Source organism: Pan troglodytes, chromosome 6 (assembly GCF_028858775.2).
Source record: "Pan troglodytes isolate AG18354 chromosome 6, NHGRI_mPanTro3-v2.0_pri, whole genome shotgun sequence".
Taxonomy (NCBI): Eukaryota; Metazoa; Chordata; class Mammalia; order Primates; family Hominidae; genus Pan; species Pan troglodytes.
This window is the reverse complement of record NC_072404.2, coordinates 56,299,547-56,318,644: the sequence shown is the minus strand read 5'-3', so window position 1 is coordinate 56,318,644 and position 19,098 is coordinate 56,299,547. Positions and strand designations below refer to the sequence as shown.

The following is a 19,098-nucleotide window of genomic DNA, read 5'->3' as shown; positions in this document are numbered from 1 at the left end:
AAAGCATAGCTTAATATTTAGTGATTTCAAATCACGATTAAAAAGGAAAAGAAAGAAGGAAAAAAAACTGACAACATTATTTTCGAGAATTGTAGCCAGGAAAAATTTTAGAATTCAGCCCAAATTGTAGAAAATAATAAAAACAGACAAACATTAGGCAAGGCTAGACTCTTATTACAGATGTACTATAGTTTATTTTGAAACATAATTTTTCTCTTTCCAGTTCCCCAATTGTATTAAATACAAGATTATAATAGGGCCAATTTATTTGTAAAATAAGTTTTAGTTCTATTATGATTGGCTTGATTATTTGGATAAAGTGCAGCAAGAATAATCATTTGCCATATAGGTTTGCTCTCTCGCTCTTTTTGTTGTTGTTGTTGTTTTTAAATTGGTTTTGTTGGAACCTTTTCATAAAGAATCTAAGATTTAGAGCTTTCGTTGTTGTTGTTGTTGAGACAGAGTCTTGCTCTGTTGTCCAGGCTGGAGTGCAGTGGCATGATCTCGGCTCAGTGGCATGATCTCAGCTCACTGCAACCTCCACCTCCCGGGTTCAAGCGAGTCTCCTGCCTCAGCCTCCTGAGTAGCTGGGACTACAGGAGCGTGCCACCACGCCTGCCTAATTTTTTGTATTTTTAGTAGACATGGAGTTTCACCATGTTAGCCAGGATGATCTCGATCTCCTGACCTCATGATCCACCCACCTCAGCCTCCCAAAGTGCTGAAATTACAGGCATGGGCCACCGTGCCCGGCTGATTTAGACCTTTTTAAAAGCCTCAGTCCCAGTCAAGGATTTTTCTGTGCCTATAGAGACCTGTATGAATTGGTTGAATTTTTCTATTTTCAAGGTCCCAAGAGAACTTGAGGTTCCTAGCCCTGTTAGAAAGTGACATTTTTTACTTACCATAGGTCAGGACCCTGTAAAGGACAAGGTATGGGGCCAGTTTTTCTAAGAGGCTTTTACTAGCTCTGTAGGTCACCCTTATTTTCTCAAGGCAATCTGAAAATGTCATTCCAATCAAAGCCTTGGTAAAATAACCAATGACAGAACAGGATCACACAGAGGTCATTGTAAAATCAGTCATTCATTTAGCCAAAGCGATAACTCAAAGATTTCACAACCTTTATTCTTTGAGAGAAGAGACTTACTTTTCTAAACAATAAACTCTAATAAAGACAGTATGAGGCCAATTAAATCTGTCTCTCAAATTTTATAAACAAATCTATTAAATTTTAATCATCTTGACCAAAATATATAATTTCCATAAATCATTTTATAACCTTTTATAATTTTTTAATTAAAGAATGGGTTAATGTCCCAAGAAAACCTTGTTAATCTGGCATAGGGACACAGATGCTGGTCTTGCATCAGTGTACCTTTGATATTAGTGTTTAATTTATAGAGAAACTAAACTAATTTTATCTGTCAATATTAGCTCTTCCAATCTATGTGTCCACCTCTTCTGTGATACTCTGATAGTCCCTGGGCCTAGAGGGGTTGAATAGTTTTAATTTCTGGCCCTGTGTCTCTTGAACACAGTTTATTTTGATTGTCATCTTCTCCTGGGTCTGAAGATGAGGCTTTTAACTGCTGTCAGTGTTTAAGATTTAGCTGGACTTGGTATCTTTTTTAGACCCAGGAGTCAAAGTCCTGTAATAGTACAATGACTTTAGAAGCAATACAGAAAGTTATATGGATATAATAACCTTAATTTTTTAAATCTCAGTTTTCGTAGGACTTTAATTAGTTAGACATAGGAAGAGTGCATCCTGTGTTATAAGTTTTCTATTTCATAGAAGAATTTAGAGAATAATATAGGAAGAAAGCATTTGCTTTAGGCTGTGTGTGGTGGCTCATGCCTGTAATCCCAGCACTTTGGGAGGCCGAGGTGGGAGGATTTCTTGAGGTCAGGACTTCGAGACCAGCCTGGCCAACATGGTGAGACCTTATCTCTACTACAAATACAAAAATTAGCCAGGTGTGGTGGCACGTGTCTGTAATCCCAGCTATCCTGGAGGCTGAGGCACAAGAATTGCTGGAACCCGGGAGGCAGAGGCTGCAGTGAGCTGAGATGGTGCCACTGCACTCCAGCCTGGGTGACAGAGCAAGACTCCATCTCAAAAACAAACAAACAAACAAGCAAACAAAGAAAACCATTCAGTTTAGATCTTTAAGTTAAGATATATTTTTTAATTAGGCCACAACATCAGTCAGAACCAGAGAGGAAAAAGTTAAAGGAGCTGATAAAAAGTTGAAAGAGTTACTATCTCAGGCCCTCTTGAAGGGGAGAGAAAGCTGAAAACAGCGAGATGAAATTAAAGTTGAAATTTTGGTTTATGAAAATTAAAATGTCTTGTAATTTTATTAAGAATAAACCAGTACCTTAAGAAAATTTAGTTGTTCTAACAATTTTTTTAATTTATTAGTGTATTTTTAATATCAAAGCCCAATTTCTAGAAAGACTATTATAAATAATTTTCTTTTAATTATGGCCAACTTGATCACATAAATATTTTTTCATAAATTCTCTTTTGATAAACCTTATTATGACTTACACAAACCATTTACTGAATACTTGGAGTTTCTGTTTTATCCCAAACATCCTCTTTTTTAAATAACCAGTGATTTTATTTTAGGACAAAAAATATATCACACAACATTTTTGTCATGTAAAATTGTTTTCCTTTTAATCTTTCTTACCAAAAATACCACTTAATATTTATAACATTTTTTTGCATCTCTTTTATTTACTGTTTCCTTTTACCTTGTTTTAGAAATGACCTTTAAGTAATCTTTGAATTAGACAAAAATTCTTTTTAATAAGAAAACTTTGTTTTTCAGAAAAACATTTTCCTATATTTTTTTTAAATTGGAAATGACCCAGACATTTAAGCAATATCTATTATTTTGTTTAATGTTACTTTAGATTCTAAATTATATGTCGTTTTTTAACAAGCATTTATTCTATTATATTTATCTAATTAATTTTTTAATAGATTACTTATAAAAACTGATGGTCATCATTTAAAGTTATTTCCCTGCTAACCAATTTTATAGCCTGCGAATTTCAGGTGTTTACCTATGTAAAAAACTTAAGGTTAAATAAATGTATTTGTTTTTTCTTTTTGCCAAATAATTCAGTATTAACTGTTTGCTATTAAACCAACAATATTAAATGCCTTACTTACCAAAAGTTACACAAAGATAATTCTCTTTTGGGCTGCATTTATGGCTTTATAACCCTCATTCCAAATATTGACACCTTATAATATTTAGCAAACATAAATATAAAACTACTTGACCAATAAATCTAAACAATAATATGTGTTGACAGTACTTAAGACTTTCTAATTTTATTTGGCCAATAATTTTAAAGCCAGCTTATTTATTAAAAGTTAACTCAAGTCATGTGAACTTGAAAAGCATTTGGATTATTTACTAAATTTATGAGTACTCCTTTATTTTTAAGCCAATTTGGTACCTTGTGGCCACAACACATAACAAAATGCATGTATGTATACATAAACACACCTAAGCACACATAAACAGTCATGCAAATAAAGATCCTATAGCTTTTACTTCAGAACTCTAGCCATGATATATCAATACAGACTCATCAGTTTACAAAAAAAAAGATTAAATAGAAACAGTGGTTTTTATCTCAACACCAGTAGAAAGGTCCTCTAAACTAGAAAAATACATTTTCTTAAGCAAAAAACACATCCTCGTGTATTTTATAAACTTTACCAAAAACACATCCTACGATACACTACTAACCCTAATTCTCCCTGAAAAATCAAGGATTACTTAATTTAATATAATATGACTTTAAGTGTTCAAATTACTGGGGAGAGTTTTGAGACTAACTTTACCAAATTAATCTTACCAAAGATTACTAAAACTATATGAACTGAAAAGCCTCTGAGCTAGTTTCTATTAGTCTGATAAAAACTTACTTTTCTTTAGGCCAATTAATTAGAACTCTTTCATATAATTGGTAGCAAAATATTATTTCCACATGACACATCTGAACATATAGACGTAACAGACCCAGGCAGAGGCAGATCTTATATATTTAAAATTTTTCATTTGCTTGTTTTCAAAAATGTTCTTTTTCCTACTTAAACTATTAAAGTTGTCTGGAGGGAAAGAGGGAGGGTATGGTAATCCATGTGTTGCAAGAGAAAAGGAGCAGGCAGGGGAATAGTCAATTATGTATTCATCTCCCACTCAGTAAAATAGCACTTTACAACAGATAAGACGAACTTAGAGTAGTTACCAGTGGAGATATTTAACCTTTTAGCTGTAGCTCTCTACTTAGGAACAAAAGGAAAGGCAACTCCTTGCATGACTTAGCTTTAAGCTTAATTTTTCCTTTTGGCAGAGTGAATTGGGGTGCCAGGTTTTTATTTGCCTTTCAAAGTCCCCACCATATGACCTCATTTTACTAAATCACCTCTTAAAGGCCTTATCTTCAAATACAGTCAGTCACATTCTGAGGTCCTGGGAGGTGGAACTTCAACATATGAATGCGGAGGAAGGGGGACATAATTTGGTCCATAACAGCGCTCACAAGAAATCACTAGTTAAAGCCATAAGCCTCATATCTAAGGATTTAAACCAGGTCAGCTTATTTTAAACTCCATAATCTTAATGATCATCTACTTACTGATTTGTTTATTTGATAGCTATGAAACTTATATTTTCATTTGATCTCACTATACCCAAACACCCACATCCCTGTTTTTTCCTCATTTTCTTACCACCAAAAACTTATTTTCTTCATTCCACAGTGGATAGTCTTCACATTGCCTTGCTGACACAGTGGCCTGTGCTGTATCTGGCAGTATGCAAACCAAGAGTGCATGCACGCAAAGCAACATACGTTTTACAAATACAAACACAAACAAAAAGATGCACATAGAACCCACTGGGATCACTTCTTATGGATATAGAAGCTGGAGAATGAGAGCTGTTTTTTGGTGTAAATGAGCCAAAATCAGGGTCACTTTTGTTCAAGCTGTTATTGACTTGGTTTTCACTGTAAACACTGGAAGTAGTCTCGAATTTTAGCCCAGGATGTACAGCCTCAGAGCAAAAGACAAGTAGGTGGAACACAGCATCCCTTCCTCTAGACACCGTTACATTAAAATGGCAATGATTACAAGTACAGCAAGTATACTTCATAATGAATTCATTATTCTGTTCATAAGCTTTTTAGGGACTATATTATTATCCCATCAAAGAGGCAGGATCCACTGATCATGCTTGGTCGAGGTTGGCTTCCCCTGCCTGTTTGCGAATGGTGCCTTGTAACATGGAGACAGGGAGTGGGGAGAGTGAGGGCTGAGAATCTCTACTCAGAGGCTTTTTCACACTGTCCAGATATCATGAAATAAAAATAAATATTTTGACAGTCTAAGAGAAGATTACAGTAACGTGATCTACCTTAACACAATAGAACACAGATAATAAGGACACTTGTAAGAACCAGAATTCACAAAAGGACAAATATTCCTCTAGATTCCTAAGAGTTTAAACTAAGCAAAAAAATCCTAAGTGGTGAATTTTTAAAGTGTCTTTTAAAATTTCACTAATTCAGTAAACAACATATAAATGGATTTTTTATTGCTTTCACTGGTTTCTTTGTATTCTTTAAAATTAGAAGTGTTTCTCTTTTGTTTAATGAAATTTTACTAATGGTTAGTCCATAATTTAACATAAACACTTTGGTTGTACTCTTTAAATACTGAAATAGACAAAATAATTGAAGTTTCTGAAACTGGCAATCATTATAAGCATAGTAAATACATTTTATAGTGAAATAATTATTCTGTTCATAAGCTTCTTATTGTTCATTTGATATTCTGAATCTCTTATCTGTAAATGTGAGCCATTCTGTCCAGAGCTTATTGCCTCTTTAATATCAGATCTCCAAAGAAAGACTCAAATTCCACACACACGAAAGGCATATATTATCCACATTTAAAAGATGGCCTGTTTTTTTTCCCCCAAAATGTTAAATTTTGCCACAAATTATTTTATAGTGTTTGTACACTTCTGTTGCATTGGGAGGTTTTTAAAAATTCTATTTCTCTGAAACAGTTTTAATCATTCTAGTAATCGTTGAGACTTGATTCTAGAACTTGTTTTAAAAGTCTTAATGGATAGTTTTCTATTTATCTATTTGGATTCTTTGCACTTAGATCTGGGAACCCTTTATTATCTTGAATTTTTTATGGATGTTATTGGGACCAGGAGGTCACGTGAGTGCTCATTCAGTGAGCACTATGTAGTGTTGTAGATTTTTTAAAAAAGAAAACGTAAGGAGCCAGGCTTTCAACCCAACACAAGGGTCCTTTTCCTGATCCCCTAGGAATGTGTCTGGTTACAGAGAGAGGCTTTCCTCACCAAAAGTCTCATGCAGGTGAGGTCACCATGTGAGGTGACTTTGGTGCCACAAAAGCATGTTTCTCTGTGTGCGTGTGTGTGTGTGCCCATGTATGTCCTCAAGTACACATACACATCTGTTTCCATAAAATTCTTTCTCTTTATAATATCCATTAAATCTTAACAAGAAATGCAAATTTAGTACCTAAATATTAAAGAGGCGACTACCACAGGCCCATTAGAAACATGGGCCAATGAATAAAGTATAATGGGAAGCTGCAAATACTGAGAATTGAACAAAAAGAAAGATGCAACAAAACTTGCCACACACAGCTAAAGCAGCACCTACAAAACAGACATCAGTTGAAAAGAGGAAAGCCAGAAAATCATAAGCTAAGTATCAAAATTAAGCTAGAAAGCAGCAACAAAATAAACCTCCAAAAAGTAAAAGGAAGAAAACAATAAGAATTAAGAAATGTAACAAAATACACAAAAAAGACCCAACAGAGAGGATCGACAAAGCCAGATGTTGGTAGTTGGCCTGCCTAATTACATAAACGATCTCTGGAAAGATAGGTCAAAAATAAAGAAGACACAGATTAACTTGTAGTAGAAAATACAATGGCACAATTACAGATACTTCAGAGATTTCCGAAAATAGTAAGGGAGCATTATGAGTAACATCATGCCAAGAATTGCCCATAAACACATATATTCAATAACTACAACAAAACATGATACCAAAACTGACTCAAGAGTAAATAGAAAACCTGAAAAATCTTATTGTTAATACAACATGTCAATAGTAAAATTTTCTTACAGCAGAAATACCCAAATTATTATTCTTTTTTTTTTTTGAGATGGAGTCTTGCTCTGTCGCCCAGGCTGGAGTGCAGTAGCGCGATCTTGGCTCACTGCAAGCTCCGCCTCCCAGGTTCACACCATTCTCCTGCCTCAGCCTCCCCAGCAGCTGGGACTACAGGTGCCCGCCGCCACGCCCAGCTAATTTTTTTTGTATTTTTAGTAGAGACGGGGTTTCACTGTGCTAGCCAGGATGGTCTCGATCTCCTGACCTCGTGATCCTCCTGCCTCGGCCTCCCAAAGTGCTGGGATTACAGGTGTGAGCCACTGCACATGGCCAGAAATACCCAAATTCTTAAATAATGAGTATCCTAAACTGCAGGAAACTTATCAGTCCAATCCTAAGTATAATTCACAGAGAGCAGCAAAAGAGGCCACACTGCCTCTTATATCTTGAAGCCAGTCTAAATTTGATTCTAAAACCAGATAAGAAGCTGAGACAGAAAAGCTATAAACAATCTCACAAACTTAAATGTAAAAATTCTATGTCAAACATTAGCAAATAAAATCCAATGAGATTTTAAAAAATATAGTATACCATGTCCAAACTGTGTTTAATCTGGATATGGCAGGATGGTTTAATAGTAGAAGATATTTAAAGTGCTAGTCACCATGTTAACAGAGAAGGAGAAAAAAAGTTATCATATTAGATGCAGAAAAAGCATTAGATAAAAGTCAACAACATTTCAGGACAAAATGTCTTAGTAAAATCGGAACAGCAGAGAACTTCTTAATCTGATAAAAGGTAACTACCAAAAAACATAGTGAACCTATACTTAATGGTGAAATATTAGAAGCACTCCCTTTAAAATCAGAAAAAAATGAGGATTCCCATAATCTGCACTTCTATTCAACACTGGACTTTCCTAACCTCCATAATAATTTAAAAAAAAAAAAGATAAAGAAGTAAACATGTAAGGATCAGTATGGAAGACATAAAACTCTCATTGTCAGATGATGTAACCTCAATAAAAAGAGAATCCTCAAAGTATTATTAATAAAAGAACCCAGCAAGATGTCTAGATACACTAACATTTTTAAGGTTGCATTTTTTTACATCTACATTAAACAGTATGTGTAATTTTTACAAAGGTAACACTCTTTATAATAGCAAGAAAAGATATGTTTACTATGAACAAACATATCCAAACCTGTTCAGATTTATATGGAGAAAATTCTATACTTTTTTGGAAGTCATTAAAGAAGTCCTAAGTAGGATGATATGTTCATAAAGAAGACTCGATATTAGACCTCAGCACAATTCTAATAAATATCCTGGCATAATATTTATATGAGCCAAGAATAGCCAAGATAATTGTGAAAAAAAATATAGTGAGGAAGTTGCCTCCTTAAATATCAACGTGTGTGTGTAAAGTAACCACGACTGAACTCATGTAGCACCAGCGCGGGCACAGACGGGTAGAGCACATTAGAAGAGAGAGCCAGAAACAGACCCCACATATTCCAATTAGGGCTTCTAATGTTTACAGAATTGTTGCAATCCAATATGACAAGATAAGCAATCTAACAGAAAAATGAATAAAAAATTCTTTATCAAGGAGGAAACAGATATGCTTAATAAATACAAAGTTACTCACCCTCCTTAGTAATCAGAAATGTAAATTGAAATCCCAGTAAAACACTATAGGTTGTTTACAATAGTCTCTTCATACTAAACGTTGACCAGCATATGGAAGAGGAGCTTGCAGACTGCACAACTGTTGTGGAGACTGATTTGGTGCTATTGAATACGGCCGTAGATAGATGCTTTCCTCCAACCTTAACATAGCTCACCTTGTGCTATTCCATTGGCAGATGCATGGCCGACGGGCGCTGCCACTAGGGGCTCCAGGAGTATGCACAGGGATGGTCCCATGTCCACATCAGTGTAGTTTGTCTATCAATAAATGGGAAATGATAGAATGAATGGATTGGGATATGTGCATGCACTAAAATCCCAGGAGGTCATACAAATGAGTGAGCAAGAGCCCTGCGCATGAATGAATGTGAAACTCATAGGTCTATTTTGGGGTAAGAAAGCAAATTATAGAAACATGCATGGAATTATAAAATTTAAGATAATACATCTTAAGTTTATGTTACAGTATGTTTAGCAGTGTGCAAAATAATATAGATTGCTTAGGGATTTGGAGAGAAAATTTTGTAGAACTACGTAAGAGTAGGAACACAAATTCAGCCTTGTGGCCTCTTGTGTGGGACAGGGAGAGGAAGTAGGTGAGGGACAGGAATATTGAACTTTTATTAATACTTATAATTTAAGTTTTATTTCATAAGCAGGGGGTGGTGATTTATTCTTTACATCTTTTGTATGGCTTTAATTAGTGCAAAATTTTTTAAATTAAAAAACAGCTGGAAGGCCCCTGCTGAGAATGAGAAGGGAAAGTGTGATCTTTGTGGACAAAGGGCAGAGTTCTACTGATAGCCATAAATATTCACATCCCTCTTGGTCCCCTCTCTTTAAGGCTAGGCACAGAGCTTTCTCTAATGCAGAGAGACCCAAAGTACCTCCCCCCACAACCAGTGGCTCCCCATAAAATGCCTATGATGCAAGAAAATTCCTATACACACACAAAATTAGGTGCAATCAATTTTCTTCCACAAGTCAAAGAAAGAATATACACTAGACAGCTTATTATTCCTACTGACTTTGTCTGTCTTTAACCTTAAAACAAAAATAAAGGCTCAATGACCATTTATAGATAAATCCAGCCTCTCTCTCACCTCCTTGGTAAGCCACATTTCAGCATCCTATTTTGTGCTCACTGGGTTCTGTCTTTCAGGGACTCTCACGTTTTATTTGTTTTCAAGCCTAAGCTACTGTCAGATTAACATTTCTTCTCTAGTTTGCCCTTAGGATACTTTATTTGCTACAAAATTGCTTTGTGATGGTGTCACCACACTGCCAATGAAGCAGAGCAATGGCAATTACCGTGAAGCACAGGCCCTTCAAAGGCCAGCCCAGTGAGAGTTTGGGTCCGAGTTTTGCAGAATGACTACCAGTGTGAGTGCTCTGTGTGCAGACAGGTGAAAGAGGACCCCTGTCTGCAGCCCAGGGCATCCTGGCCTTCTGTCTCATTAGCCCTTGGGATTTTCACCCCACACACACTTACTGATGCCAGCAGGGCCAGGCACTATGCTGTCCCTGGAAAGAGAGAGAGGGGCAAATGCTAACCTCTGTGGTTTTCCCTCTTGACACCAATTCTCCAACTCTGCAGACACCAGCTGGGTGTCCGAAACTCACTCCTATTCTGACTGTAACTACTTAGAGGTAGTGTCAGACTCCACAGGGTTAAGGGCTCAGTCCCATCAGCCGGCCCCCACTTCAAATGCCAGTTACAGTGTTGGGTCTCCAGGTTACCCACAGTTCTGTCCACCGTGGCTACAAACTCAGGGGGGTTCCCATATCCCTTGCCCCAGGTTCAGTAACTTACTAGAACAACTCACAGAATTCAAAAAAGCATTTTACTTAGGTTTACAGGTTATAAAGAGTACAAACAAAGAAATGCAATGGCAAAGTACAAGTGGGGTGGTAGGTCACATAGCTTCCATGCCCTCTCTGTGTATGCCACCATCCCAGCATCATGAAGCATTTACCAACCCAGAGATCTCCAATCCTGCCACTTAGGAGTTTTTAACGGAGTTTCATTCAGTAGGGATGATTGCTTAAATCACTGGCCAACTCATCTCCAGCCCCCTACCCTCCCTGGAGATTAGAAGCCATCGAGGAGACCCCAGCTGCCAGCTATCTTATTAACATGCAAAATGCACTCTTATCACTAGGAGATCTCAAGAGTTTTAGGAGCTGTGTGCCAGGAACTGGTAACAAAGACCAAATATTTATTTTTTATTCTAAGACGCCCTCCCCAGGTACTTGGAGCAGAGACAGGGCCGTGCAGACAGAGTGGTGTTCAGGGCAGGGCTGGGAGCAGGTGCCTGAGCTGAGGCAGGTGGGGAGAGGGGAGAGGTGGTCCAGTCTAGGGTACTTGGTTATCAGCCCTTTCATTTGTTCTCTAAAACCAGGGTGAAAAAGAGAACAGACTTAACGGGAGCCTTTAGACTGGACCCCACTTACCTGAAGCACAGCCATCAGGATTCAGGTAAGATGTGAGCCTGCTTTCTGTGGACTGTTTCTGGTCTTGTTCCCCTCAGAGCTGCCCTGGAGGTCCCTGGGAGTTAGGGGAAGACCATCCATATCCAAGGAGGCTCTCACAGAGAAGACGGGGTGCTGTGCATTCCTGGATTTGCCCTTGTAGCCCACTCCCTGTGGGTTGGTAAAGAGGCTTGGGGAGGCTCCCTGGGGGAGGCTCCTGCTCTAGAAGCACTGAGAACCTGCTGGGCTCATTGCAGGAGCAGGGGCAGGTGGGCACAGCCATGGGATTTTAATATGGGCAAGCATACCGCCTGCAGACAAGGAAACGTCTTTAACATAATGACAGCCATAATGTCTACAAAAAGGCTTTGCATCACCTTCCACCAATACCATGAGGGGGCAAAGTAAATGAAGAAGGTTGAGTAGGGTTGGTGAGGGAAGAGAAAATAAGATGAAGCCAAGGCTCAGATCAGCACACAAAGGTGCACCTAAGTCATTTGGTCAGTAGGCCTGCTCTCTGTGACTGGCGCTGGTGACAGCCAAGGAGGCTCAGCACCCACCTGCAACATCTAGCAGGGAGGGGATGAGTGGGCAGTTATCAAGTGGCATCAGGGGACACAGGCTGCTCTGGGTCCACAGCAGGGAATGCACAATTCTTGGCTTTTGCACTTCACCTATGTCGTCTCATTTGACTTGGGCCAGTGTATCTGGCCAATTAATGGTAGGCGTTGAACTAGAACCAAAATAAATAGAATTTTTTTGATAACTGAAAATTCTGTCACAATGCTGGTGAGGAGGTAAAGTGGTTACACTAGTCATGTAGGCTTTGAAGATGTATTCCTTATTATTAAAGATGTACATTTGGAAAATAGAGTCAATGCTGGGCCAGAAAATTCCCGTAATCCCACCACTCAAATGCAAACATTGCTAATATATTGCTGTATTTCTTACCAGTCTTGTTCAATGCATTGTTTGTTTTGTTTTAACTCTGCACCACCTACCAATTACCAATATACAAGCTGCCCTTCCCACAGGTATCTCATGAAGTTTTACGTCTTATGAGGCACATAAGACCTATTAAGTAGTCCACAGTTCAAGTAAAACCATTGTCAGAGGAAACTACTGGCTAAGAGGTTTGTCATTTCTTTATGTTAACAGTAAAGAATAGTGCAAGGAAGCTTCTAACTGGGCCAGTTCTTTACTCGTCCATAAGGAAGCAGATTCACGGAGAAGCAGATAGGAACTTGCACTAATTAGACACTGTATCTGAATTCTTCTACTGAAAGCCTCCAGCTTTTCTTTCCTGTAGAAGTTTCTGCAATGAGGGAAATCTTCTATAATTCTACACCACCCAATATGGCAGCCACCAGTCCGCATGTGGCTACTGAGTGCTTGAAACGTGGCTCGTCTGTTGAAGAACTAAAGTTTAATTTCCTTTAGTTTTAATTAACTTAAATTTAAATGTCAACAGCCACATGTGGCTACTAGCTACCGTATCAGATGGTGCAGTAATAGAAACTAAAAAGGTGGGTCATTCCCTCATTTTCATTCATGACAATTATCTGGTTCTTTGACAATTTTTTTTTTTTTTTGAGACAGGGTTTGGCTCTGTCACCCAAGCTGGAATGCAAGTGGTGCAACCTTGGCTCACTGTAGCCTCCACCTCCCAGGCTCAAGTGATCCTCCCACTTCAGCCTTCCAAGTAGCTGGGACCACAGACAGCACAAGGCCCAGATAATTTTTTGTATTTTTTTTTTGGTAGAGACAGGGTTTCACCATGTTGCCAAAGCTAGTCTTGAACTCCTGAGCTCAAGCGATTTGCCTGCCTTGGCCTCTCAAAGTGCTGGGATTACAGGTGTGAGCCACCACGCCTGGCCTCGACAATTTCTTACTGAGTGCTTCCTGCATGCACTCTGTTGAGTGTTGTTGTTTCATTTGCAGTGGTTTCTGTGAATCATTGCCAGATGCTGCTACTGATGTTATGTTTGTTTAACAAGCTCTCTTACTAATGAGAGGCCGTGTGTCGTAAAGGAGAGTACTGCGTATGGGTTGAGATAGGCTGTATGACTTTGGGCTTCCATCTCAGGGTCACTCATAAAACAGGGGGTGGAGGTCTTGCATCTCCTCCCAGCACTGCCATTTTTTATGCTAGTGGAGAAAATAACTATTAGGGAATGATACCAAGTGGTGACTTCAGATGTTCTTGTAAATACAATGTAGGCACTCCTGTGCAGTGGATGAAGTGCAGGGTGGGGCGTGGGTTGTATTAGGTGGACAGCTTGTCCCAGCTGAGCATGGTCAGGGCCTGCTATGGCCCTGCCACAGCCCCTGTTGACTGTGGAAGTAGGGAACACTGATGTGCCTGGTCCAGCCCACATTCGTGGATCTACTCCCAGAGCACGAGACTCCCTTTTCCACCGATCTTTGCAGCAGGACTGCAGCATGTTGTCATAATCCTCACCTGATGCCTTGCGCAGGTTCACTTGTATTAATAGAAACTCCCGTCTCTGAGCCTGCATCCAGGGTTCTTTCTCCTTTATGGTCCTGGGATTTGCTGCTTTAGGCATGAGGGGAGGCTCAAAAGCAAATCAGCCATTTTTCATAACCAATGTGGAGCCACTGATCCCTGGATGTTAAAACTGACTCAGCAGATATTCACTGAGTGTCTGCTCTGTCCCAGATACTGAACTAAGATCTGCTAAGATCCACGGATACAGAGATGAATAATCCCACCAAGAGTTTCATTCTCTTCTTTTTAAAATATTCTAATCACTCCATATATCACAAATTCACTTTCCCATGCATGAATGAATGAATGATGAACGATTTACATGATCTGAATGCTAACTCTCTACTGGGCACTAGATGAAACCTCAGATGTTCATGCTATGTAACTGCAGAAAGCAAAACTAATGGGGGTCTATTGAGAGTGTAACATTTCCAATTTGTGTTTTGGGCATCCTGTTCTCGGGACACTCCCTTAGAATATGTTACCCTGGGAAGTGCCACAAAGAACACCCAGACCCAGCCTCTGGGCAGTTTTATTTCTGGCTTAGAAGACACAGGAAATTTACCTGGAAAATGAAAAGGATTAGCGTGTGATCAACAAACCTGTCTAACGATTTCTTTTTTCTTTTTCTTTCTCCTTTCTCCAGGGCTTATCACTGACTACCGGGTAAGTGGGAGATTCCACTGTAATCTCAAATGCTAGTGGAGTGCTGGGGGGCTACGCCACAGCTGTCACGCATCTCCTCCCCCACTCTCATGATCAGCACGCACTGGTGGGCACCTTCTAACTGGGTCCTAACTGACAAATTAGGGGGGTCCTGCCAGGTGGCGGGCAGCTCTGCTGAGCCCCCCAGTCAGAGGTCTCAGGTTAGGAGGGGGAAACCTGGACCCTGGACTTTGCTCCTGGGGAGGGGGAAGGAGCTTCTGCCCCTCATTCCTCTGGAAGGAAAAGGCCCTTCTGCCCTGGGCTGCTGTGTGCCTGGGGCTGCACTGGTGGCGGCAGTGGGAGAGTGAGGGAGGAGTCAGGGAACAGAAAAGGCTCCCAGGTGGGGCCAGTCATCTCAGCAGCCTAGTCTCAAATGCATTGGTCCTCTCTCGTTTTTATTTGAAACAAGTGTTGAATGAGGCATACTTTGAAAATGCCAGGTTGTTCTAGTGTTAGTCTGGAAAGGAATTTGGGACCAAAGGCAGTACTGCGAGGCTTATCAAAAGAATAGAACCCAAGGGGGAGGGTGAAACTCAGGGGGAACAGAGGTGTGGCCACTGAGCTGGCTGTCTTTTGCCATCAAGAGATGACCTGTGGCCGGGTGCTGTGGCTCACTCCTGTAATCCCAGCACTTTGACAGGCTGAGGTGGGTGGATCATCTGAGGTCAGGTCTCCGAGACCAGCCTGGCCAACATGGTGAAACCCCATCTGTGCTAAAAATACAAAAATTAGCTGGGTGTGCTGGCAGGCACCTGTAATCCCAGCTACCCTGGAGGCTGAGGCAGGAGAATCGTTGGAACCTGGGAGGCAGAGGTTGCAGTGAGCCGAGATCATGCCACTGCACTCCAGCCTGGGTGACAGAGTGAAACTCTGTCTCAAAAAAAAAAAAAAAAAAGACCTGTGTCCACGTGTGGTGGGCACCAGACATCATCAAAGCAGAGGCTGCCATTTCCCGACAGAGGTGTGTGTCTAAGTGCGTTTGGAGCAAACATTGTCAGCAGCCGGTGTGATGATGACCCAGCAGGGGCTGCCCCTCAAAGGCATGGGTAGCTTGCCTTCTTCTTGTGACAGCTGTGAGCCAGGAGGCGGGGGGCAGCAGTAAACCTTCCCAAGCCATCAAGGCTGGTCCTAGGACAGTTTTGGCAAAGTTTGCCTGGGACCACCCAGCTCCACACCCAGGGAGAAAGGCCAGGGTGTGTGCACATAAGGGCACACTGGGAAGATCCATGGATGATGCCATTTAAAACTTTCATATAAATCCCCATTGTCAATCTCACTTATCTTTTAGAAAGTTATTATTGAAGGGAAAATATGACAATAATATTAAAAATAACCTGAGGACCAGCTTACCCTGACCTTGCATCCTCGCGCCGCTGTGGCCTGTGTTTCTGTCTCCTCCTCTGGCTCATGGCCTTTCTCAGACTTCACGTTGCATGAGGGCCACATGCTGTACAAACGACATTGCAGCTGGTTCTCATGGCACCGAAACTAAAATTGCAATACCTTCTCCACTCCTCCACAGCCTTAGTAAGTACAGAAAATCTACAGAGAATCCCATGTTATATGGTATAATTATTTCCCTGTTATTTAACTACTTCCCTGGGAAAGTCCCTTGCTTTCCTAAATGACTATGCAGTGGGCATCTAGCACATCCAGCTTTCTGCTGAGGATGAGCTGCTTCCTGCAGCATGAGACTGAAAATGGGGTAACAGGCACGAACACTTCATGCCTTTTATTTTATTATTTTTTAATGTTGCTCCTTCCCAGCTTAGATATCATTAGAAAAAAAGGCACAACACTATCTCCGGTTCACATAAAATAACATAGGCTTTGCTAAAAACTCCGTATTGACTAACAAGTCCTCTAGGAACCAAAGTCCTTTTAGATAAATTTGGCACTGTCTTTCAAAGGCCTGGGGCACAATCCCCAGCAATGCTGGCTTATGTTACATTGCCCAAGACAAAAACCAGCCCAGCTCTGCCCGCATCTAGCAGCTCAGGGAACATGATCTCCTCAGACAGTTTCTACCGTTCACCAAGAATCACAGATCTGTACTGGCACCCGCCCGCAGGACTGCGAAGGTGGCAGGGCTTGCCTGAGGCTTCCCCAGCCTGTTCTTCTGCTCCATCCAGGGCCTTCCAGTCCTCAGGGCTCACTCCTTCTTCCCAACCCTAGGTTCTTCATCCTACTCCCTCCACCACCAGTCCCTGACCCTCATGGGGTCTTTCTGTCCCCTTCTGTCTTTAGTGCTGAGCCTCACTCTCCTCAGCACCTCAGGCCCTTTCCCCACTGCTAATCCAGAAGACTTGAGCCCACCATTCACCTTGCCTTGATGGGCCAAGCATTCTTTGAAAAGCGTTTGTCCTTCTGTTACTTCAACTAGTTATCTCTACTAGTTATCTCTACTAGCTTAATGAAAGGCATTGGCCTCAGTTAAGGAAAGGTCAAGCATCAGCAACCTGTGCTCCAGCCCTACTTTCAAAGCATCCTTTGAGCAGCCCCTGTACTCCCCACCCTGTTGGTCCTGCTGTGAGACCTGGATCTCTTTCACCTTATCTCAAGGCAGCCCCTTGACTGGCACTCCCTTTCCAACCAGGAGCTATGAGCTGCTCCTGCAGCTACTCAGAGGTGAGTGAGGCCCAAAGCCACCTCCAAGACTCCAAGGCCACTGAGGGAGACAGAGGCGCAGACCACGCAGGCCCTGATGCCTGTTCTGAAACACACCTGAGACACCTCGATCATCCAGCCTGCCCTTTGTGGCCCAAGAGGACATGCCCCAAGTCCTTAGCTAGTCCTCTGCCTGCCAGCTCTCCTCTTGCCGCTTGTGGCAGGCGATGATGCTGAGGTCCCTGGCACTATGGCTGGCAGTGCATGAGTCAGGAGCCATGTGGGGACAGTCCTTGTTTGGCTGCCTGTTGCTTCTAAAGGAACCCAGGCAGATGGGAAGCACCACAGCAGCCCAGCCCCACTGGCATCCATCCACCAGGCTTGGGAGGCTCTCTGGGGTAATTGGCCTTCTGTGCTGCTGTGTTCCTAGAGAGGGCCGGAGATGGCACATCATGTGTTCACAGCCAATGTTTCATGGCTGATGAGGGGACAAATGCATGAACCTTATGAAAGATGGAATGCAGAAGGTGAAAGCTGTTCTGGAGCAGAGGGGCTTCTAAATGCGAAGCACAGGCATTAGGCCTCAGCATACCAGCCCCAGAAAGCAGGAGTGGCCATGTGGCGACAGCCCCGGGCAGCCACCGGGAAAGCACACACAAGTTGGCCAGGTGTGAGTGTGGGAGCAGCCTCAGGGCCCCTGGTGTGCAGAGCCCCCAGGGCACCTCTCAGCCCAGCTTTGCTCTTTCTATCCCTTGGGTGCAGGCACAAGTGTCACTGCCTTTTACTGAACCCTCTCCATCTGCCACAACCCAGGGATGTCCCTGGCCATATTTCCCGGCATCTTCTCTTTGCTGCTATTTTAGCTACAATGCAGTGACCTCTTTCCCTCTCTGTGCTCACATGCACCTCTCAGGCTCCTCTATGATTCCCACCTTGAATGTGAATTCCAGGCAAATGTCCCCAGAGCATTTGCTTTGCTGGGCTCAGCAGGGAATGGGAAGGAATATCATAGACATTCTCATTTTGTTCAAAGAGGCTGGAAACCCAAACCTAAGGCGGTCTGGGGAGAAGATCCATCAGTCTGGGGAGAAGATCCCTGGATAGTGGGCTGCCTACTGGGCCAGTGAGGAAGTGTGGAGTGAAAAGGATGAGCAGACCCTGGTAGTTCTATCCCCCGTCAGTAGATGAGGGCACGAGGACGGAGTGTTAGTCCCAGGAGGAGGCTGTTCAGGACGCGAGGTGTGGCAAGAGAGCTCTGTGTTCTTTCTGATGGTGAACGGCACACTGAAGATGTAAGACAGCACCATTTGCCTCCAGTTTGCACGGTCCTGGGTAAAGTGGGCATCATTATGCCTGTTTCATAGGGGAGGAGACAGAGGTTCAGAAAAGTTTGCTGAACCTATTGAAAGACAGGACCACGGACCTAGGTCACAAGCCACTGAGCCATGCAGCCCTGCATGCTATTTGGATGAGGAAACTGCATCTTTTGGAAGATGTTGATGGCTTATCAAAAATGGGACAAAATACAGGTTTAAAAATGATCAACTGTGGAGGAAAAAGTACCAGGAAATAGCTCATTTGATGTCCGGGAAGCATCAAATATGAATTGACTTCTACATAAAGAATCCTTTCAGATGACCCATGAATGAGGGTCAAATGGGTTTTACTCCTGATTTATTTAAGTACGTCCATCAACAATCTTCCACAAAATGTGGGCTGGCCGCGCCATGCCAAGCCAGGTGCTGGGCTTGGGGCTGGGACTAAAAAGGCAAATAAGACAGAGTCCCTTTCCTCTGGGAACTTAGTCTGGCAGGAGGTGAGGCTGGGTACACAGGGGTCACAGCTGTCTACTGCAGGCACCCAGGAGCATATTGGGGGAGGGGACAGTGCATCTAATTCAGTCTCTGGAGAGA

At 41.7% G+C, this 19,098-nt stretch overlaps 1 protein-coding gene across 4 annotated transcripts in view; it reads left to right on the top strand.

Moving 5' to 3' along the window:
* DDC (dopa decarboxylase) overlaps nucleotides 1-19,098 on the top strand; it is a 104,918-nt gene that overhangs the window by 74,395 nt on the left and 11,425 nt on the right. For all 4 annotated transcript variants that reach the window (XM_003318447.4, XM_519096.5, XM_009453062.5 and 1 more), the window contains exons 10-11: nucleotides 11,295-11,371; nucleotides 14,520-14,539. In XM_003318447.4, coding sequence (XP_003318495.1) covers nucleotides 11,295-11,371; nucleotides 14,520-14,539 — 97 coding nt within the window. The remainder of the gene's footprint in view (nucleotides 1-11,294; nucleotides 11,372-14,519; nucleotides 14,540-19,098) is intronic.